Source organism: Canis lupus, chromosome 33 (assembly GCF_003254725.2).
Source record: "Canis lupus dingo isolate Sandy chromosome 33, ASM325472v2, whole genome shotgun sequence".
NCBI classification, from domain to species: domain Eukaryota; kingdom Metazoa; phylum Chordata; class Mammalia; order Carnivora; family Canidae; genus Canis; species Canis lupus.
Window position 1 is genome coordinate 5,547,949 of NC_064275.1, and position 23,438 is coordinate 5,571,386.

Genomic DNA, 23,438 nt, shown 5'->3' on the forward strand with positions numbered 1-23,438 from the left:
TGAGAGGGGCGGGAGGGCTGAAGCAGAGTTGAGGTCATGTTCCCACCCTGAAACACTGAGTGAGAGATGAATGGTGAGGCGTCACCCAACAAGTCAAGTCTTTTCAGAGGCGAAGACAAACCAGAATTACTTTTTTCTCCTAATTTCATAGTTTGAAAACACAGCAAAGGTAGAAACTAATATGAACTGGATCTCACCTTAATGTAAGTTTGCAGGAAGGGGGTAAATGTTAATATGTCAAACATATTAACTTTGCTAACAAAACTTTTAGCACCTGAAGAAGATTTAAATGACTCTTACGGCAATTCTTCCATAGAGCAAATAATCTAATTCATTCTTTTTGCAACTTAAAAGTGGCAAGACACTGGCATGCATCATAATTTGATCCAAGGGAAGATGCATCTCAGTAGGATAGTATGTTGGAACACCTAGTGAGCAATACGAAAAGAATTCCTATACACAGATGTTTCCTTGTTTTATTCCTCTCTTTTCAAAGTATGAATCATTATTCCCTTATGAATAGAAGGCTGAAGGAGGACAAGACTCCACCTATGTTGGTCAGCGTAGAGTTGCGTCAAGCCTGTGAAATCTTAATTTGTGTCTTCAAAGCTAAGCCATTTACTTGCTAGGAAATCTCAGGAAGTTTTGTTAACAGGCAAAATCTGGTTAGTCCAATAGGTCGTTTTCATTTCTGGTGAGAGTTCACGTGAAGGTTACTTTTTAAAATGTCCTCACACCATCTTCTTAGAGTCAGCTGAACATGACTGAGTCTACATTGTAAGTTTTAACAGGGCTGGTCTGCAATTTGGTGACATCTCTAGAATAGATAAACTAAATTTGATCTGTTTGACGGTCATCTCATTTTTCTCACTTTTCATCAGTCCTCCTTTAAGTGACTTAGCAACTCTGTCCCCTCCCAACACACACACAGGAATGCTCTGAGCAGGTAAATGTTAACACATGACTCTTCATTAACTTATTGAGACCCCAGAGTATCAAGATAGTGGGTGCACAGCATTAACTGAACAAATAAATTCTAGGATTATTCTGCCCTTTTTACTGTGTCAACTTTTACTGTTTTTATGGCTATCTCTAAAAATTTTTGAAATTAATCTTTCACCAACAAAGATATAAAAGATATTTATTCACAACATCTAATGAGATTAGGAATCCTAAGATTTTAAAACATGTTTCTTAAATTGCCATAAAACTCATGCCCTGAAAAACTTAAGAGTTAAGTTTTAACATTGGGGGTCGCTTTCAAAGATTAGGTGAAAAAGAAATGAACACTTTACTTGCCACTGATTTTCTATGATCAGTTTTAATAAAAAATGGTCAAATGTCAGCAATTTCATATGGTTCTACCTGAAGAGAAACAAGAAACAGCTGAAAACCTAATTTTCACAGCAAATGAAACAACACAGACCCGTGTTTTCCAAAGAAAAAAAGCCTTTGCAAGAGAGGATGACCTCGGCTATTTTGAAATGTGCTGGAACTATCGACGACACATATTCAACACCAGGGCTTATGGTGCTGGCTTTCCAGAATTCAGGATGCTACCAGTGAGGCTCTAACCCCAAAGTCCGATACTGTTTCCACAGTGCATATTAAAGACTGATGTCGGACTGATGGTCACAGACAACTTTGGGGTGACAAGAAGAGACGGGGGCGTTGTCCAAAATAAGTATCTTCCCAACACAAAAGTGCCACCTTGGTCAAGAATTTTAAAACCCCACGCCCAAGCATTTTGTATGTTTACTTAGCTTTTCTACCTTCCACCAAAGGTGCTGAAAGACAATGCAAACCTCAGGAGGGAGGAAGAGAGAGAAGAGGGAGTAACCAGCAACTGCAGAGGCAATAATCGGCTGTACTGGCTTTGTTGTAAGTCAGAAGCGGACCTGATTATCTCTGTACAACACAAATATCCACAGCCATTACAGGACCTTATAAAAAAAAAAAATCTAGCCACGTTAAATATGATACTTAGAGATCACAAACTACTGTGAAAACATGTTTTTAAACTCTGAAATCTTAAAGGGATAAAGAGCCTCGTTTTCTAATGGAGGCAAGAGCTTCCCTTATTTTTTGGAAGATAAAACAGAGACCTCAGCAACAAAGCATTTTCCAGAGAACCAGAGATATCGTTCAGAATCCTGTACTTCTTTATCCTAAAACATTGAGATTTAAATCAACTCAGAAAGTATACACAATTGAGTTTCTTCTCATTTTTTATTTTATTTTTATAAAAAAGACAGATTCAGGATATTTGTAAGAAATTACTAAGTTACATTTTTTTTAAAATCTGTCAAGTGCTACAGTAATGGAATAAGATTTTTTAAAGTTCAATGTTTATAGACATGTTTATAAAAAAAAAATGACTGAATTAGAAGATGTTAAATAATGTTGATACACACCAGGAAGGGATTTAGGCAAGGAAAGGCACATCATTTCACCACAAGAAATAAAGACCATAGTTGGAAGTTAATGACCAGCCAAAGCTTTAGGTCTTGTGGTAGTTTTCCTAGCTCCGGAGGGTCATTATGGTTGAACCTTCTTCATGGTATTGAGCTGGAATAAATAGACAGCGGTTGGAAAATTTTACTCTGTGACCCCAAAGTAGTGTTACAAAGAAAGCACTCTTAATGAGCCTGATGTGTGAGGAGGCAAGGAGCAAAAATCCAAAATGGTTTGGTTGTACTGAAAATCCTACTGACATATTAAGGAGAGTTAAAAAAAAAATTAAAAAAAAGTAAAATAAGGTTAATCCTCTTGTCTGGCTGAATTGGAATTCTTGCAGTTACAAAGTTAAAATTTCAAGTAAACACTGTATTTTTCACTTCCTTTCTTGCAGACAGACACAGTATAGATAAACAGCTGCCGTATTTCACCTTGAATAAAACTTTATGCCAGTATTTGGGGGAAAGGATCTCAGATAGTTTCCTTATTTTATATAGCTTAAGTCTTTGAATATAGCACTAATGTTCTGGCTGACTGGCTATCTACAACAGCAAAGTGACCCTAAGTCTTGACAAAATGAGTTTCTCAGAGACACTAAAGAGTTTCTAGTTGAACAGATAGTTATTTACTGAAAAGTCTAACTGACATCAGCAGAAGTCTTGGGGCCAATTTTCCCCTATCAATTTTCTTTCACAAATTTGTCCCAAGTGTCTACCCATTTCTGGCTGTCTGGACTCTGAACCTAGATTAGTTTGTGCAAAAGATGGAATCATTCAGAATAATGCTTATAAGTTTTAGTGGTATTAAGAAACAACTGTCTGTGTGAATAAATAGAATGGATTTTCAGGATAAAATGGTAGATCCACAAAAAAAATTTTTTTTAATTAAAAACAATGGGAAAAGGGAGATAAGGAAAAAATATCAATATTGAAAAATAATAAAAATGGCAATTGCAATTCAGGCAGCTTCCCCCTCATGCCACACGATATGCCTTCATTAAGGTGTACTCTTTCCGGTTGGTATGGGCAGCCCAGATGAAGAGAGCGGAAGCCATGAACTGTAAGGGAGCTGAAACACACGCCAGGCAGAAGGACCATCCAAATTCACCAGACACATTCTCAGGCAGCTCTAGCTTCTGGTGTAGTAGCTCAATTCCAGCAACATAACAACTCACGGAGCCCAGGGTACACAGACCTCGGGGGAGAACAAAACATAACTAGGTAAGGGCATCGTGAGAGCTTTTCAGGCAGCACAGCAACACTGCGTGTGTTTAAGGATTACGATCCCTCTGTCTCTATGGAGGAGGAAGAGGTAAGTATACTGACAAGCCTCACCTGCAAGGAGATGGAGAATGCCCGTGGCAATGGTGGGATACAAACTTCGGCAGATGCAAGCACAAAATCCAATCACAGCCCCGAAGCACATCAAACCGAGACTAACGAACGGTAAAAGGAACTGGCAACGCCAAAGATCTAATTTTGAAAAAGACAAAAAAGAAATGTTACCTCAATTTCAGACAGTTTTTCACAATGACAATTTCTTTTATATACTAATTAGATCTTTTCTCAAAAAGTGAAAAAGGAGGGGCCCCTTGGATGGCGCTGTCAAGCACCCCACTCTTGCCTTTTTTTTTTTTTTTAATTTTTTATTTATTTATGATAGTCACAGAGAGAGAGAGAGGCAGAGACACAGGCAGAGGGAGAAGCAGGCTCCATGCACCGGGAGCCCGACATGGGATTCAATCCCCGGTCTCCAGGATCGCGCCCTGGGCCAAAGGCAGGCGCCAAACCGCTGCGCCACCCAGGGATCCCCCACTCTTGCTTTCTGAGGCAGGTGGTGACCTCAGCACCGAGCTGGGCTCCTTGCTCAGTGGGCAGTCCGCTTAAGATTCTCCTTCTCTCCCCGTGCCGCTCCCCCGCTCATGCTCTTTCTTTAAAATAAGTTTTAAGATCTTTTTTAAAAAGTGGGAAAGGAATACTTTCTTTCAAGTAATATTGAAGTTTCTTTTCTAAAGCAATTGCCCCAAAGGATCCTACCTGGTGAAAGTAAAGGGACACTAACAGTTAACACTGAGGGCTCACTGTGTGTCAAGCACTGTTCTACCCATGCTTGATATAGTCATCCTCTCAAAATCTCTAGGAAGGAAGTACTACTATTATTATTATTTTTTTAGGAAGCACTATTATTCTCCATTTTATAAATGAGTGAACTGAGGCAAGAGGTATAAATAACTTGTACAAGGTAACACAGTAAGTGGGAGTGCCAGCACTTGAAGCAAAACTTTCTGGCTCCACATACAAATGAATCTATGTCCTTATAGGATCTCAAGGCAGGAATAAGAAGGAAATGAACAGTGATTATAAAAGATCTGTTGAAAGACTATACATAAAGCACAAAGCAGAGGATCGCTGCGCTCCACAAATGGCAGCTGTAATTATCAGAAATTCCCTCAACATCAGGTGAAGAAAGCTGATGCCATTACAAAGCATCCCCCTCCATTTTTACATTGTTTTAATTTTTAGTAATATATTAGTCTCAACTCTAAACCAAAGTCTACTCTCTAGTGCTAGTTTTACTTTCTGGAACTACATAGTTTTTTCTCCAACTTCCCTTCAAAGTCTGTTAGTAATAAACTTCTTTCCATATATTCGCAATACAAAATTGAATACCTTGAAGAGCACAGGTTTAACTGCAGGTTACCTATGCAGATTTTTAAGAGAACAGTATCATAAATGTATTTTCTCCTCCTTAGGATTTTCTTAATAACATTTTCTTTTCTCCTACTTAATGTAAGAATACACCATATACTACAACATACAACATAGGTGTTAATGGAGTGTTTTAGGTTATTGGTAGGGGTTCTGATCAACCCTAGGCTGTTAGTGGTTGTGTTTTGGGGGAGTCAAAGTTATACACGGATTTTTCAATTGCATGGAGGGGTCGGTGCTCCTAACCCCTATGTTGTTCAAGGGTCAACTCAATGCTTCTCTTCATGGCATGGTCAGTCTTGTGGGCAAGCTCCAGTAAGTCTCTACAGCCTAAATGCCAGGTACAAATCTGAAGACAGTATTTCCTAGGTAGTCTGACCATCAAGGAATAGAATAATTCCTAATAAATATTTTCATTTGTTTTTGATATCTACACTTTTGTTGCTACCACCTAAACCTGGATTAACATTTTTGGTAGCCTTGACTCTTGACTCCCATACAGCTTGCAGTCAACTTTCTTCACATACCCCTATCTGAACTCAGGTAACTGAACTGTTTATCTCTAATACAGGAATTTATTATTCATCCCTATTAAATTCACTTTTTAAAAGGGCCCACTAATAACATATTTGGGGAGATCTGGATTCTGTCATCCAACGTGTTAGCTGCTTCTCTCAACTTCACATTTGCAATTTGGTTAAGTGTGTATCTAACTTTAAAATGTTATCAACAGAACAGAGTTCACCGGGATACCATTAGAGATCTTATTTCAAGTTGATGCGATGTACTGACTCATCCTGTTCCAATATCAGAGATCAATGAACAGAAAATGTATTTCCTTCCCCACCCCCCGAACTGTACCACTGAGATCAATGTACATGTACTCACAGGTCCGAAGTAGATCAATCCCACTATTGTGGTTTCCAGGATCAACAAATTTCTCCATGAACTGCTCATTTAGCGTGAAACTCATGCATTTTGTGACCACATCAAACGACTCTGGAACACGAATAACAATGATTGCTTATTGTTTTAATCATAAACATTTAACAGTAATTATTCTCTGAAATAAAAAGTGATATAGAAAGATGTTCCCAGAGGACAGCAACCTCTTTGGCCTTGAGTGACACATGGGATTCACAGATGCCCAGTGGATGCCAATGGTTGTCAGGAGTGGGGTTAAGACATGGGCACAAGAAAGTAAAAAAAAAAAAAGGAAAAGTAGGAGCAACAAAATGAATGAGAATAGATATAGGAAAGAAGCCTAAAAAAGAGGAGAAGACAAAGAAATAAATAAGATCTTTAATTTTTCTATCTCAAACCTATTCCCCCCAGCCATCTTCCCATCTCAGGTAATGACAGTTCCATCGTTCTAGTTCCTCACACCAGAAACTTTAGTCATTGTTACCCACATATATCTATCCCACTAGGAAATCCTCAGTGAGCCTATCTTCAGAACCTGTCTAGAATCCAACCACTGTTCAGTGCCACCACCATGGCCTACGTCACAGGCATCCCTCACTGGGTTCGTGCAATAGCCTTCTGGCTTCCATCTTTGCCTATTGCCTATCTGTTTCAACACATCTGTACAGGTGACCAGGTCATCTTTTCTCGGCTCAGAGTTCCACCACATTCAAAGCAAAAACCGATGGGATGCCTGAGTGGCTCGGCAGTTGAGCATCTGCCTTTGGCTCAGGGCGTGATCCCAGGGTCCTGGGATTGAGTCCCACATCGGGCTCCCTGCGTGGAGCCTGCTTCTCCCTCTGCCTGTGTCTCTGCCTCTCTCTCTCTCTGTGTCTCTCATGAATAAATAAATAAAACCTTTAAAAAAAAAAAAAAAAAAAGCAAAAACCGAAGCCCTCATCATGCCTAGGGAATCCTGCAAAGTTTGCCCTACTCCCAGAGTAATTTCTGACAGCATTCCCAATCCTCCCTACCTCTCCCTCTGTTCCAGCCCAGTGGCTTCCCTGCTGGTCCTTGAATATTTCAGGCATGCTCCCACCACGAGGCCCTTGCGGTTGTTCCTTCCAACCTAAACGATTCCCTCTGCAGTTTTCCATATAGCCAACTCCTTCACCTACATCAAGTCTTTACTCAAGTGACATCGTCTTTCCTATACTACTGAACATCGGAACTTATGCCCATCACATCCCCTTCTCTACATATTCCAGATCCCTTTATTTTGCTGCATTTTTCATAGCATGCATCATCTTCTAATATACTATAAATTAACTATTATTTATATTATTATGCTTATTCAGTTTACTGCCTGCACCCCTTATTAGAATGTTAGCTCCCCAGGACTAAAGGAATTTACTTTTTTTCCCTGATGTACTACATGGGATACGGAGGCATGTAATATTTGTTGAATGAATGAAAAATGATTGGTAAGATTCAAACATCAAATGCTCTTATACTCTCGTAATTAGAACCAGAACATTTTACAATTAATTTCAACCAATCCCCCAACTTTCACCCTCCCCCAAACTACTTTCTTTTTTCCATTATATAATCACAACAATTGTCCTTTTGATGTACGGTAACTGTTGTGCTGCCAACTGAATACAGTGCTTCCCAATAAGTGGTCAACAAAAGTTATCATAAATGAAAACAAACTAGAAGTTGTTCCTTAGAAAGAGCTCTAGAGTTTCCATTTTAATAATTGCAAATTAAAATTTTTTTTAATGTTAAGAATGTCAGTCGAATTCTATCCTCTAAGACTCACAGGGCAAATGATAATAACGACCAAAACACAGCTAACACAGAAAAAGATTATCAGTTCGTATTTGTTGATTTGATCTGGATACTAATCCTTTTACCAATTACCAAATATTTTAAGTCTCCCGATGTATTCTTCAAATCATTTCCTCATGACAGGTGTGAGATAAATAAAAAGAACTTTCCTGAGTAAGTAGAGATTTAAAATGGCTTTCCCAAGATAAGGACAGTTACTTATCCAACCACTATTAAGGAGTATCACGGTAAATCATAGAAGTTAGGCAGCGAATGTACGTGGTAGAGAGAGAGAGGAGACACGTAGGTCTATTTCTTTGGAGAGAAAAAAAAACCCACAAACCTGCTTATACATAAGTGGGTCATCATCACATCACTGTTTATTTTTGAGTAGGTGAAATAGACAGAAGTTAAAATAAGAGAAATACCTGTCCTTTCTGGTGGGCTATACCAGTATGTGTTTTGAGGTATAGTGATACACCGTCTCCACAATCCCATGGTGCCATTAAATCGGAAAAGTGCATCATTGTAAGTCTTTTCATCTGCCTCGTCACTGGCAAAGTCGGTCCAGATGCTTTTGTTCAAATCACTGGAGTTTTCTTGAACCGGACTCCGATATTCATACCAGAAGTCTGTGCCAATGGAGGCTGCCATGTAGATGGTGGAAATGAGGCTAAGCACACAAGCAATTACAAATGCTGTAGCAAAACGGTTATCCATTCTGGCATTCAGACTGCTCTGTTTGAAAGTTGGAGAAAGAAGAAAGTCAGACTTCGAGGACGAATACAGATTATTCTGGAACGAATTCTCTCAAAATCGCCCTTTATCCTGTTCCCCACCCCTTGGCCCTTAAAGCAACGCGCAGTCATTAAGGAATAAAAATAAATAAGGGCAAGCATGTTCTTAAGTTCAAAATAAAAGCTCATTATCACGAAAGTACTTATTCGATGCTCACATACCCAGGATGCTACGGAGACAGAGGTCTTGTTCTCTAGTCTATCACCTGCACACTAAAACAGACAACACTGAAATGGACATACACATTACGGGCACGAACAACACACATGCTCAGGGTCAGGGGGCGCCGGACACCAGGTCTTCGCGACAGTCTGAATTTTCATTCAAGCTGCAGAGCATTGAGGGGTTCTCTCGGGCTTGGAGTGTGGGGAAGCAGAGAAACTGGCTCCTCCCAGATTCCTCCGAGGAGGAAAACCTCCGACGAGGTGGAGAGTCTGGAGCGGTTTGGCAGAGCGCTGAGGGCTGCGAGGCTGCGGGGCTGCGGGGCTGCGGGCAAGGCTGGGCCGCCTGCAGCTCCCGGGGCGCCGCCGGGTCTCCGCCCCCCGCCCCCCCCCCGCCCCCCACACTCTCGCATCTCCGCATCCGCAAACTGAAAGATCCCTCCTCAGCCGGAAAGAAAACTGAATCCGGCAAAACGAGCGCGCTCGGGGCGCACGGGCCGCGCCGGACCCTCGGGGCGCACGGGCCGCCTCGCCCCTGCGGCCGCAGCGCTCGCAGGCGGCGGGGCCTCCGCTCCCGAAGTTGCTCCCGGGTTCTCCCGGCCCCGGCCCCGGCCCCGTCCATCCCGGGGCCCTCCGTGACCTCCGGAGGTGCCGGCACCCAGGGCGGCCGGCTGCCCGGGCCCGGGCCGGACACCCGGCGCCGTCTCCGCGCAGGTCGCGGCCGGGTCGCGGCCGGGTCACGGCAGGTCGCGGCCAGGTCGCGGCCAGGGCCCGGGGCGCCAGGCCCCTCCCCAGACCGCCCGGCCCGAGGGCAAGCCCGCCGCGGCGCGGGACCCGCCCCTCCTCCGAGCGCCGCCAACGCCCGCCGACCCAGCGACGCCGACCCCGCTCACTCACCGCCCATCCTCGGGCCCCGCCAGCTTCCCCCTCCGGCTCAGACCACAGCGCCCTACTCTCCCCGCGCCTTCTCTGACGCACTTCCCTGCAGATCCCGCCCCCTCCATAACTCCCGCGCCTCCGCCTCCGCCTCCAGCCGACGCCGGGCCGGGCCCCGCGGCCCAGGGGGCTTGTGGGAGTTGTAGGAGGGACGGACGCAGAGCTGTGGGACGCGGCGGCCCGCATGGCTGGCGCCGCGCGGTGCACTGTGGGGGTTGTAGTCCCCTGCGGAGGGAAGGCGGGGGCCCCGGAGCGCGCCGCAGCGCTGGTGGAATCGTGTGTTCTTTTCTTTTTATTTATTTATTTTTATTATTAATGAAGAGAGAAAGAGAGAGAGAGAGAGGCAGAGACACAGGCGGAGGGAGAAGCAAGCAGGCTCCATGCGGGGAGCCCGACGTGGGACTCGATCCCAGGTCCTGGGCCGAAGGCGGGCGCTCCACCGCCGAGCCCCCCCACCCCCCCACCCCCCCGGGGCGTCCCTGGCACCGTATTTTCTAGGAAGGAAGGAAGGAACACAGCTCCGCCGACCGAGACGACCTGTCCCTGGCCACCGCCAGTCACTGCGTGCCACTGACAAAACAGGTTTCCCAGTCCTGTGCTCTCCCTTGTCGCACACCCTACCTCTAACCGTGTCAACAGCAATAAGGTTACACTCTTGAAATATCAGCCTATTTATGTTCTCTCCCCGTTGAGGCAGATAGTCTTTCTGGTTTTACTGCTGAAGTGTAGACTGGGAGGGATGTGACTTGACGGGGCCCGCCTAGAATGGAACGACGTTGTTTGGATTTCGCCTGACTGACGTTAGTGGCTGCCTTCTCTTTGTGGCAAGTGATACTGGTTTTTCTATTTCATGTAGTAAAGTTTCATTTTAAACTCAATTCCAGTGAAATTCAAGTGTTAAGTTATAATACTGACGATGCCAGATATGTCAAAAAATACCTGAATTTAAGAAATTGTTTAGGTAGTGTGAAAAAGACTGAATTTGGGGGAATGCGGCCTTAAGCAAAAAAGGTCACGGACAGCCTCAGAATTTGCAGATGGCCATGCGTTCACGGCAGTAACAGAATGACTCTAAGCCTCCAAGTATTGCACAGAAATTCATTGACAGAAAGCAGAGACATCTTCGCCATAATGTGTGTGGACCCCTGAACATGACCGAGGGTGGGTAAATGATGGATTTCTCAACAGATACCTACAGAGACAGCTAACTCAAGGACCAGAAAAGCTCTCAGACCCGAGCCATCCCCAAATGCCTTGCAATTCATCTCAAAGTTGATATTAAATTCCTACCATCCTGACAGATGGTATCTGTTTCTCTGGAATTATATTTCTTTTGCCTGAGTTGGCCAACTGATATTCATATCCAGGTCATAAATAAAATAAAGTAATAGCCAAATACAATATTAAAATATAACTGGATTTTCATGTAGAATGCCTGATCAGAGGAGAACTTTGTCAGACGCACCAACTAGAGAAAGTGGTGGAGGTACGTAGGCAAAGTATTTATGTGCAATTTGATTCTTCCCAAATTTGTTTATATACCAGGAAATATCTTTGTCCATTGGCCTCCATTAGAAATCCCCTACCTTCAGAACTATCTCTCTGGTGAAATCACATGGTAAATAAACCCAGGTAAAAGGGAAGTCTGAAAGAGGAAGAGGAAGATAACACCTCGATTCATAGTCAGGGAAGCTGAGCCCAGGGTGAATAACTGACTTGAATGATGAGGTGCACTGACTAGGTTTGTGATGTTAGACAACTTAGCTAACCTCTTAAATCTCAATTTTCTTTTCTCCAAAATATGAATGCTGATAATACCCCCTTTCCCAAATGACCATGGTGAGGATTAAATGAAAAAAATGCATATAAAATGTCCAAACCCAGGGCCTAGGGCATAGTTAACAATCATTAAATTCTTAGTGTTTGCAAATATTTGTTGACTATAAAGTTTGGTGAGGGTCATTATAAACAGCATCTAAAAGCCTCTGATTCTCCCTAGAAGCTGGAAATAAGCCATTAATAGAGGTACATGTTCTGCTCACTTCAGCAGGTTTTTGAACCTCTGGACTAACTGCAGTTGACTAGGAAAGACTTGCCACGACCAGATTCCCGGGCTGGGCTCATAGCATACATAACTCTTCATGATTCAGGAGGTAGGTGTTTCTGGGGAAACCTGTAAAGGAAGATGCCACTTTTATCCATCAAGTTTGCAGAATGTGTAGAGAACAAGGACATATTCCACTCACAACTTAATACGGACCTGCAAGTGTCTGTGAGTTTGAAGTTGCGACCATCCTGCCCACTTGGCACAGAGGACTTGAACTGCCTCGTGACACTATTACCACCAAGCACATAACCATATTTCTCATTTCTCTCTGCATCTTGGGTGTTTTCTGTTTTCTGTTTCAGGTGCTTGCTTGTTATGTGGCTAGGCAAAATAAATCCCTAAAAATTAATGGAGTTCATTAAATTTCTGCTTCCATTCCTTACTCTGCTCTTTGGGAAACAGTAGCTGGCCTGACATATTTTCACAAATGTTAAGGATGATTTAGTGTAACCAGGTACAGATTATGATATTTAGGTTTAAAAATAAAGTTGAGGGGCACCTGAGTGGCTCCGTTGGTTGAGCGTCAGACTCTTGGTTTCCATTCAGGTCATGATCTCACCATTGTGGGATCAAGCCCTGAGGAAGGCTTAGTGCTCAGCATGGAGTCTGCTTGAGATTCTTTTCTTCCCCCTCCCTCTTCCTCTCTCTCTTCCCCTTGCCCTGCTTACTCTGTCTCTCAGATAAATAAATAAAACCTCTTAAAAAATAAATAAGTAACTAAAAATAAAGTTGAACTAGACCTCTGGCTTAATTTGTTAATGATGGTTCTAGTTTCAGCAGGAAGGTGTTCTGGTTACACTATATTTTAAATAAATCCAATAACTGAAAATCTAGATATGCAGATATTATAACTTGTTTATATTATTGGTTTATGTCATGACTCCTTATGTGAGAATTCCCTTCAATACCAAATTCTCTAATACACTTAAATATTATTTTTAATCACACATTTTTGAAACTAAAAATTATCTTAAGAAAGATATTCCTACATTATATTTTTTTGCATATGATTTTGTCCTGGTTGTTTTCCTTATAAACTTTAGAATGCAAAAAAGCAGAAAAATAGAAATATATGCAAGCGGTGGGGTTCTAGTCAACAGCCTTCCTCAGAAAAATGTATCAATCTTTCTATTTCCTTGGACCAATTCATTATAGGACAATGGCAAAATTAACCAAGGACAAAGCAGAAAGAAAATGCATCAAAAATTCCCTTCATTTTAGCAATTTCTGTCAAATACTACACACACAACAATAGTTGTTTAGCTCTCCATGCTTCCGAAGGACAGTGAATGGATCAAATGCAGGTGAGAAGTTTAAATTTAAATTGTTCTCTATTTTAATATAATCAATGTGAGTCTTTAGTATGTCATCCTTTCTTTTAAAAAAAAAAAAGACTTTATTTATTTATTCATGAGAGACCCACAGAGAGAGGCAGAGACACAGGCAGAGGGAGAAGCAGGCTCCTCGCAGGGAGCCTGATGCAGGACTCGATCCCAGACCCCAGGATCACACCCTAAGCCAAAGGCAGATGCTCAACCGCTGAGCCACCCAGGCGTCCTGGTAAGTGATCCTTTCTGAGTCCTAGGGTTCTCATTCATAAAATAGATATACTGGATGATCAGTAATAATTACTTGAAGCTCTAAAATTTTATGATTCATAATTCTGCTGGTAGAAGAATAACGTAACTCCAAAATATCGTTGTCATGGAGCCACGTTAAAGTTTCATTGGGAGATTCATGTATCTACACCTCCAGTGATGTACAAGAAGACAGAGATTGTGGGAAATGCAGATGGATAAAGGAAAAGAGGAAGGGCCTATGCTTCTGATTAGAAAAGATACAGCCACACAGGCCTTTGCTGTTTCAATGATCAACAATAATCATGGAAAACAGAAGTTGTCTAAAAAGCTTGTGAAAAGTCTGTATTCATTGGGAATAATTCAAAATTCAAGCATGATTCATTCCAGAGCTACAAATATTGACACTCTGTTGTATGCCAGACACTGTGCTGGATACCAAGGACACCAATATAAATAAATGCCATTTTTGTTATGCACAACCTAAATCCAGATTTTTTTTTTAAGATTTTATTTATTTATTCATGAGAGACACACAGAGAGAGGCAGAGACACAGGCAGAGGGAGAAGCAGGCTCCATGCAGGGAGCCTGATGTGGGACTCAATCCCAGGACTCTAAGATCACGCCCTGGGCCGAAGGCAGATGCTCAACCGCTGAGCCACCCAGGCATCCCCCTAAATCCAGATTAAACCAACTATTATGAAGAAGCCTGAAGTATATGTGCCTAACATAGGAACATCACTTTTGTTTATGTCAATATGGGGGACCAAAGGAAATAATCTAGTGAGGGAACGAAGAGAGGACCCTGGTTAACAGCAAATATGTGCCACTTAACTTGGCACGATATGTTACATTACATTATACTACACTCTCCAAGTAATTGTCCAAAGAAAAAAAATCACTGACTCTTAGAACATAAACAGATCTCTTAAACTGGCCTGTTTTAAATGGTCATACACTTTATGATACTTAAGCAAGAAATGGACAAGAGAGGGATGCCTGGGTGGCTCAGCGGTTAAGATCCTGCCTTCGGCCCAGGGCATGATCCTGGAGTCCTGGAATCGAGTCCCACATCGAACTCACTGCATGGAGCCTGCTTCTCCCTCTGCCTGTGTCTCTGCCTCTCTGTGTGTGTCTCTTATGAATAAATAAATAAAATCTTTAAAAAAAAGAAATGGACAAGAGAGTATTTCAAACAAATGAACAAATGAATCACTCTGACCGAGAAGATTAATGAAGAACAAAACACTTTGCTTCATAATCTTTGTCACTTATTCAGGAACACATTAGTAGAGCATATGAATCCTTTCTTTCTGCTGTGCTATTTGCTGCATCATCTAATTGACCCCTACTTAATAGGAGGGACCAGAGTGATTGATGGGAAAAACAGAAGTAACATGCAATAATGCCTGTTAGGGTGGCTGTACTTACACAAAACCTTAGCCGACGTGTGACGTGCGATAATACATTCACTTCAGCAGGTATCTCACCTTACTCTCTCCCCGTCTTTGACATTTGACCCAATTCTGAACATATGTCAGGAATTGAGATGCAGAATAAGGAGGGCCCAGACATCTAAGTTAATTCTGAAAGTTTTGCAACCTCCAGGCTAGAAAATTGCTAAGAAGTTCAAGTGTAGAGGTGATTTGAGAAAAAAAAAAAAAAAAAAAAAAAAAGTTAGCCAAAATAATAACAAAGCATAACATATGAAGTTGGTTGACATACATAAATTAGAAGAGTGATTCTAAACTTTGGTGTGTGTAAGTATCACCTTGGAGGCTTGTTAAATATAATGTGCTGGAGTCCACTCCAAATGATTCTGACTCAGTAGAGCTGGGACAGGGTTCAGAAAACTACAATTTAGGAGTCATCCCTGATGACTCTAATGGGGAAATGTGGCCTGGCACCTACCGGTTCAAAACAATGGCTCTGGGAGTCCAAAAAAGACTTCAGTTGGCTAACTCCCATGTGCTAGAGACAGTGAAGAGGTAATAGATGGTCTCTCCCTTCAAGTTGCTCATGATCAGCTCGAGAGGTCAGACACCAAAACAACTAACCATGTAAAATAAGCTAATAAGAACTTAATAAGCAGTATTGTAAAGAGTACTTAGAGAACACAAAGGTGGAAGCAATTATCCCTGCCAGGGATGGAAAGCATAACATATAAAATTGAATATAAAGTATATTTATATCCTTGTATATAAAATAAAGGATAGTTGAGCATTTTTTTTCTGTAAAAACAATTCTTAAAAGTGGGTGTGTGTAAAAAAAAAAAAAAAGAAGTGGGTGTGTGTGTTGTCATTCAGTTATAAATATTTACACCTTACTTTTTTTTTTTTTTTTTGGTCATCACCTTGTTCTTGCTGCCTTTTCACAGGCTTATGATATCTGGGTGTGGTTTCTGAGTTTTGGTCTATGTGCAGTTGATTATTTGTTGTTAGTATCCTCATGTTTATGTCAGAGAGCATTCAAAGTTCCAAAAATGACCGTTGCACCAAGCTTATTTAGAATGATGACTTCCCCTACTTTATCTTGTTGGCTTTTATTGTGGGTTCTGTCTTATAATAGCTTTGCACTCTGAGTTATTAAAAGCCCAGGAGTAGGCTATTTGTTCCCTTTTTTGCCTCAACACACTTCATTTGTTTTCTGACTTGGGTCCCAGGATAGTTTCGAAACATGGTAGATATTCTCGTATTGCAACATATCAAAATAATCCAGAGTGACTGTATTATGGTAAAGCAAAACATTTGGTCTACAGCTGCTTCAAAGTTTAGTGAGGAAGTCAGATTCATTTGTGATAGTTTACATCAATAAGTCAACAACGTTTGAATGCTGAAAGAAAATTGAAGGCCTGCAGAATAAATGTAGACCAGATGTTTTCCTCTACGGTATGAACATGAACTTTTTTCCATTTTAAACACTGGTGTGGGGAATTCTTGAGACACGAGAAAAATAGATACAGATATTTAGAGACATATGTAGATCTGGTATTTAAATATTCTATGTTGACCCTATCAATCCTTGTCATGTAAATATTGTCCTACTTCAAACTATTTGACAAAATGAATTATTCTATTAAATATTTAAGGCTTACTCAGTGGGAAAGATTCCTATCCCAGAAATGTCAAAGCATTAATTAGTTTCTCTCATCTGCAGCCTATACTTAGGGAAGGATACGCCCCCTCACGAACAACACAGAGCTGCCAGGGACACAAAAGGAGGCAGAGCCAAGTCGTAAATCAAATTCCAAGTGACTTGCTCGGGCTGCCCCAGAGCTGGGGAACCCTCATTATTCCCTGCCCTAGACCACACGCACCTGAGCCTGCGATACCTTAAAACACATCAGGAAAAAAAGAGCAGGATCACTGTTTTCAATGTATGAATCGTGGGAGAAATAAAAACTCAGTTTACGTGTTTACATGTAACAATTTTACATGTTTATTTTGTTTTTTTTTTAATTTTTATTTATTTATGATAGTCACACACAGAGAGAGAGAAAGAGAGAGAGAGGGAGAGAGGGAGAGAGGGAGAAGCAGGCTCCATGCACCGGGAGCCCAACGTGGGATTCGATCCCGGGTCTCCAGGACCGCGCTCTGGGCCAAAGGCAGGAGCCAAACCGCGGCGCCACCCAGGGATCCCCTTTTCTATGCAATATAGTAATATCAACCTGAAACTGGAACTTTGGCGATGAAATGAGGTGGAGGGAAGGAGAGAAGGAAAGAGCGAGCCCTGAGCTACTTTGGCAAGAAAGAAGAAAGAAAAAAAAAGAAAAGAAAAGAAAAGAAAAGAAAAGAAAAGAAAAGAAAGAAAAGAAAAAAGAAAAAAGAAAAGAAAAAAGAAGGAGATGGAGTCAGTTTCAGATTTTCATTGTCATTTTCCTAATAGGAAAAAGAATAGGTGAGAGAAAAATAGGATAGGGTCCTTCTGATGTTGGCCTGGGTCTCAAGTGTTTTGAAGGTACCCAAGATATTTCTTCTATCTCGCCTGTACCAGCAACTGCATTATAATGTCACTTCCTAGAGGTCTGTCTCTTGCTAGGTCAATAATCCCCAAAGTGAAGTTCACTGATGTGTGGAGGTACTTAAAAAAAAACCTAGTAGCTCAAAAGCTAAAAAATCACTGCTACAGTAGTGAGGTGTGCTGAAGAGAAGATCAGAGGGGACCTAGAGTCTGCTGAAGGATAGTTACTGGAGGATTAGTAGGGAGAAAATCTCCTAATCAAGGATGTTGCCTCACCAAAGGGAACCTCACTGATTGAATTACAATAGCAGGTCAGAGTGTAAAAATAGTAATTTTTAAACCTGTGCCTATAAGCTACACAAATAACAAAAATGCCTACAGCTGAACCTCAACGAATACACAGGATTGCTAATTACACAGGATCACAAAACCAAGAGTTTTCCTAATTAATTCAAATAAACTAGCATTTCCAAAGCACCTACCATGTGCAGGTTACTGTGCTAATGACAGTGAGAAATTGTTACAAATAATAATAACAACAGCACAAGACATGTTCCCAGTCTCTGGAGGATTTTTTTAAAACTTATCGAATGAAACAGAATTGTGTGTGAACTGAAAAAAAAAAAAAAAGCCAAAGAAGTGGCAAGAATCTCATACCCTAATTGGAATAATTATGTTTGCTCCAGACATTGACTGGTATGATTTGGGAAATTATTAATTCACTCTTTTGGCAGCGAAAGACTATTTTCCTTACTTCGATATAAAAACAAGGAGTATTTTTGTCATCGTTACCTTAAAATTCTGAAAGAAAGTGGTGTCTTGTATGTGTAACAGAAAGTTAGATCAAAAAGATTTTCAGTGTCAAAAAGAAAAAAGAAGGAAGGATGTCTTCAAAGTAGGTACAAGGGGAAAAAAATTTAATTTGTTTTTTGATTTCTGGATTTAAAGAAACAAACAATACCTTCAAGACAGAAGTCAAAAAGCACCCCAGTCTCCAGGGCAAATGCAAATAAGGAGAACCACAACCACAACCACCAAACACCAATCAGGGTGGTGTTCCTTGTAGGCCCCTTCTGAGGATTGGTAGAAACTGCATTTTTTTTATGTCTGTTTTCACGCTTGTCCCAAGATCTTTTAAGGGGTGGGGTGGCCAGGGTGATGGGGAAGAGGCAGCCACTGTATAAAAAAGAAGCCACCTTGAGATTTCTTCTAAAATTGTACAAAAACTTCCTAGATAAGAAAATAGCAGATCTGGGGCTGCTGCTATCTGGTGATGGACCCAGAAGCGACGCCAGTCTATTTGGATTATTTCGAGGCTACAAGCGAAAATCCTGATGTCGAGGATGCCCACTCGCACGGTCCTTACACGTCTGTCTTCCTTCCGATCTTCTACACGGCCGTGTTCGTGGCGGGAGTGCTGGGGAACCTCGTGCTCATCGCTGCCCTGCACTTCAAGCGGGGCAGCCGAAGACTGATTGACATCTTCATCACCAACCTGGCGGTGTCGGACTTCGTCTTCCTTGTCACGTTGCCCCTGTGGGTGGATAAGGAAGCATCCTTCGGGCTGTGGAGGACAGGCGCCTTCCTGTGCAAAGGCAGCTCCTACACCATCTCCGTGAACATGCACTGCAGCGTCTTTCTGCTCACCTGCATGAGCCTCGACCGCTACCTGGCCATCGTGCGGCCCGCCACGTCCAGGAAGCTCCGGCGGAGAGACTGCGCGCACGCGGCCTGCGCCCTTGTGTGGCTGGCCTCCTGCCTGCTGGCCTTGCCCACCGTCCTGTCCAGGGAACTCACCCTGATCGAAGAAAAACCATACTGCGCAGAGAAGAGGGCTACTTCCACGAAACTGACCTGGGCCCTGGTGGCCCTAGTTTTTACCTTCTTTGTCCCCCTGGTGAGCATTGTCACCTGCTACTGTTGCATTGTGAGGAAGCTGTGTGCCCATTACCAGCAATCCGGAAAACACAACAAAAAGCTGAGGAAATCCATAAAGATCATCTTCATTGTCGTGGCGGCCTTTGTGCTCTCCTGGCTGCCCTTCAATACTTTCAAGCTCCTGGCCATCGTGTCTGGCTTGCAGCAGGAAGTCTACTTTTCCTCAGCTTTTCTCCAGCTGGGCATGGAGGTGAGTGGGCCTTTGGCGTTTGCCAACAGCTGTGTCAACCCTGTCATTTACTATGTCTTTGACAGCTACATCCGTCGGGCCATCGTGCGCTGCTTGTGCCCTTGCGTCAAGAACTATGACTTTGGGAGCAGCAGTGAGACATTAGACAGTCACCTCACTAAGGCTCTCTCCAACTTCATTCACGTAGAGGATTTTACCAGAAGGAGGAAGAGGTCTGTGTCACTCTAGCTGACTGTGACAATTTAAGCTCTGTTGGTGGATTGGACAGTTAATTTGTATCGGCAACAAAGAAAGGGGGAAGTATTGCTGATGCTACTCATGTTGCCTGGTAAACACAGGGAAGGGTTCATTTTTAAAGCAATGACTGAAAAGCCCTGCGTTCATGGATATAATTGGATCATATGCTGGATTGGGGTTTTTGTTTGGGTTTTTTTTTTTTTAGAGTGGCCTTCTTTGACTCTCGTCAATCAAGTTCACACGTAAAATACGACTCCTAGGGTCCTAGAGTTCTGACCGAAAGCTCCTTTCTTCACAGTTGCCTGTGTACATTCAGGCCTTTTCCTCTCCCAAGAACCATGGTACTTTGATCCACTCCACCCTTCATATCAGGCTCCTATTGGACTACATCTGAGGGATTCTCCCCATTTTCATCTGATGAGAACTGTGGTGACAACACAGGTAGCAAAAACTGTACCTATGGCCTGTAGTGAATTGTTACTGAGTAACAAAGTAAGAGTCTGGCCTTAATCTTTAAAGGTGTGTTTATTGATTCCTTACTGTCTCCTAATATCATCTTTCACCCTGTGCCATTCACAATAACTCTGGACTGGCAAAAAAAAAAAAAAAAAAAAACTCATGGGAATAAAATCACTTTGTATTCTGTTTATGATTCGGGACTTACTTTATGGTCTGGTCTTCTAGAGTATATTCACCAGAGGGCATAGGACAAAGTTTCCTTGTAAGATACATTGGTAAACATGTATCTCGTTGTAATAGTACAGTAACTATTTTTCAATAGGGTTTTACTACATTCTTTTGTTTTCATTGACTTAATAAATTAGGATATGACTTTGCTTTAATTACATGGTTTTAATTACCCAGTTATTCAGTTATCAAATGAAAATGTTAGTACTAACATAATTGGAGGGCATCAAATGCTTAGCTACACCATCATGTGGGTTATCATTTTGTATTTTAATTAAAATGTTAGTGCTACACATTCCCTGTAGCATTATTTGCTTGGTATATATAATTTCAAGACCTGATTCAGTAGTATAGAAAGACAGGATGCTCTGTGTTCAGCTGAAGTTAAAAATCCATAATGAAGGTGTCATTGGTGTTTTATGCACATTTTTCCAACCCCAGAGACTTTCCTGAATTCTTTTGCCTAATAAATATTTACTGAGTCTACTTATACCTATATTCCCGTTAAAGACTTTGAAGTGAAATACATGTAATTAGCAGCAACCACAAAAGGCTTTGCTGCAGAAAACATACTATTGTAAACATCTTTTGATTCAAGAGAAAGTGGGTTATGTTTTGACCGTCAATGTTGACTCAAATGAATTACTATTTTACTTCTAAATATTAGGTCTGGAAATCAGAGAAAGCTTAGAAACTTTTCAAAGACTAAGTAATTCAAGGTCATCCCATGTACCTTTCAGATTAAGAGAAATCTCAAATATTGGGTATATTCTTATAATCTATTTAGAAGTTAAAAATATAGTTTTTGGGTTTTTAAAAAATATTTTATTTATTCATGAGAGAGAGAGAGAGAGAGAGGCAGAGACACAGGCAGAGAGAGAAGCAGGCTCCATGCAGAAGCCCGATGTGGGACTCGATTTCAGAACTCCAGGATCACGCTCTGGGCCAAAGGCAGATGCTCAACCGCTGAGCCACCCAGGCATCCCAGTTTTTGGTTTTATAAGTCAGTTAATTTAATCAGTTAATCAGTTAATTTAGTCAGTTAATCTCTTAAACTTTTATTAAATAATATTTTATTATTTAGGTATTTTATGTTGTATTAATTGCTATTGACACATTAATATTGATATTGATATTAACAGCCTTTTAATACTTTGTCATAGATATAGAAAAAAGGACTATAAATCATATGAAAAAAGTTTTCTTGGAAAACTTCAAAACTGAATTCAAAACAATTAAATAGGTCTCCAAAGGTTAAACAAAATATAGAAAGTAGAAGACACCTCCTTTTTAAAAACAAATCTGCAAAAGCACTATTACTAATCAGGAAAATAAGTGTCCTTGAGAAATGCTAGTTTAAAAAAAATAGCTCAATCAATCAAGTAAAGCATTTGTTAGGAAATGAAAAAAAAATTGGGTTATTAGGTTCAGCTTCATCCTTATGTACGGCCATTGCCCAAATCATTTTAATCTTTCATACCTAAGAGTATTTGGCAATATCTATATCTATAGAATTCTCAAGGATATTATAGGACTCATAAAGTTTTTTTTAAATTTTTAGTTAAAAGCTATTGGGTTTCTATTATTAATTATTGCGTGTTGTTTTAAAATTTCCAAACTAGAAGGGCACCTGGGTGGCTCAGTTGGTTGATTGTCTGCCTTCGGCTCAGATCCTGGTCTAGGGGTCCTGGGATCAAGCCCTGCATTGGGGCTCCCTGCTCAGTGGGGAGCCTGTTCTCCCTCTCTCTCTGCCCTTCCCTCCACCTTCTCCTGTGTGCATTCTCTCTCTTTCTTTCTCACTCTCAAATAAATAAATAAAATCTTTAAAATAAAATATCCAAACTGGAATATCAAGTGACAGTCACTCTCATTTAACAAATATTAAGAATCTGTCTTACTTCTGTTTCATCCCTTTCGTTTTTGCTGAGAATATGTAAAATAACAGAAGAAAACTATATTGTTGTACTTTTTAATACCTTAAGTAGATATGCTAATTTTGTGCATTAGAAAATCTTACCATATTGTATATTATTAATGCTCTATTGATGGAAGGATAAATAGACATAATTTTACAGATAGAATAACTCTGACAGTAAAACGTTCGAAACTTGATTCAGGTTGGTATGTCATATATGGATTCCTCTGGTATAAAAATGTAATTTACATTATAATAGCATCAAAAGGTTTAATAAATTATATGGTTAGGTCTCATTTTACATATTTTTAAACTAATATTTTCACATTTTAATATAAACAAATGTATTTATATACATATATACATACAAATACATGCAGAAACATAGCTTATCAAGATTTAATTACCTCAGACTACTCTAAGGACTACTTGGTGGTAATTTCATGTTATTATTAAAACAAGTCAACACACATTGCCATAAATTTCTAGAAATTTAATCCGACATCCTAATAATCATGCCTTACCAGTTATATCTAAAGCTAGAAAAACAAAATAAAACTTAAAAATAAATAAATGAGGAAATCACTGCTGATTAACTTTATTTGTTGTCATTTGTCTACATGGTCCAAAGCTGTTGCCAGGTTTTTAATGACAAACATAAAAGGATTATCATCTCTCCAAACATTTCTCAAGCAATTTTTCTTGAACTTACCACAGAAAGGCTCTCCAAGAAAGTCTGCGTAAGATGTCATCAAATAACTTAGTATTAATTTTAAAGTCGATGTTCTTGAGGTGCACATAGTCGCAAACACACATTCACTCCATTGGGGCTATGCTGAAAGGCTAAAACTAACCCGATGGTTCTGGGAGTCCTGTAAATTGTCCACTCTAATGAGTCCAGGTCACCTCTGAGTAAGACTAATGCCAGTGAGAATAGCTGTCTTAAAGGAAATCTATGTGCGTGACTGAGGGTAGAATGTTACTAGGGGTCACAAGTTAATGTTTAAATAGATGCAGAAATGCAAGTATGATG

At 40.9% G+C, this 23,438-nt stretch overlaps 2 protein-coding genes across 12 annotated transcripts in view; one reads left to right on the forward strand and one right to left on the reverse strand.

Annotated features, from left to right (window-relative positions):
* The window catches only part of GPR15 (G protein-coupled receptor 15), a 31,424-nt gene extending 8,302 nt beyond the window's left edge, over positions 1 to 23,122 (forward strand). The window contains exons 2-4 of one of the 7 annotated variants that reach the window (XR_007407897.1): positions 11,841 to 11,946; positions 13,056 to 13,204; positions 13,316 to 14,498. Coding sequence is in view for 5 of the 7 variants with exons in the window: in XM_035710003.2 (XP_035565896.1) it covers positions 18,712 to 19,794 (1,083 nt within the window). In the remaining 2 variants the exon portion in view is untranslated. Of the gene's footprint in view, positions 1 to 9,985; positions 10,207 to 10,262; positions 11,280 to 11,840; positions 11,947 to 13,055; positions 14,499 to 18,672 lie in introns of those variants that run through there. The other 6 variants (XM_049105255.1, XM_025417080.3, XM_035710002.2 and 3 more) reach the window with 6 other exon arrangements.
* CLDND1 (claudin domain containing 1) lies at positions 2,211 to 23,256 on the reverse strand. Of its 5 annotated transcripts, none has more exons than XM_025417091.3 (6): positions 9,755 to 9,847; positions 8,858 to 8,908; positions 8,327 to 8,636; positions 6,054 to 6,164; positions 3,792 to 3,929; positions 2,211 to 3,651 (listed from the first exon to the last, which is right to left on the reverse strand). In XM_025417091.3, exons 3-6 carry the CDS (start codon positions 8,616 to 8,618, stop codon positions 3,431 to 3,433), a joined length of 762 nt encoding a protein of 253 aa, XP_025272876.1. In that variant the 5' UTR covers positions 8,619 to 8,636; positions 8,858 to 8,908; positions 9,755 to 9,847; the 3' UTR covers positions 2,211 to 3,430. The 5 variants fall into 5 exon arrangements, with proteins under 5 accessions (XP_025272876.1, XP_025272895.1, XP_048961213.1 ...); XM_025417110.3 differs by having other exon boundaries at positions 8,858 to 8,901; positions 9,755 to 9,839; XM_049105256.1 differs by lacking the exons at positions 8,858 to 8,908; positions 9,755 to 9,847 and adding an exon at positions 23,118 to 23,256.
* Between the last annotated feature and the right edge of the window lie 182 nt (positions 23,257 to 23,438).

Excerpts from the sequence above, each read along its gene's own strand:
- CLDND1 (XM_025417110.3), bottom strand. Across the intron at positions 6,165-8,326 it reads TAGCCCACCAGAAAGGACAG|AGTCGTTTGATGTGGTCACA; the intron begins GTATTTCTCTTA and ends TTCGTGTTCCAG. Across the intron at positions 3,652-3,791 it reads CATTCTCCATCTCCTTGCAG|GTCTGTGTACCCTGGGCTCC; the intron begins GTGAGGCTTGTC and ends TTCTCCCCCGAG.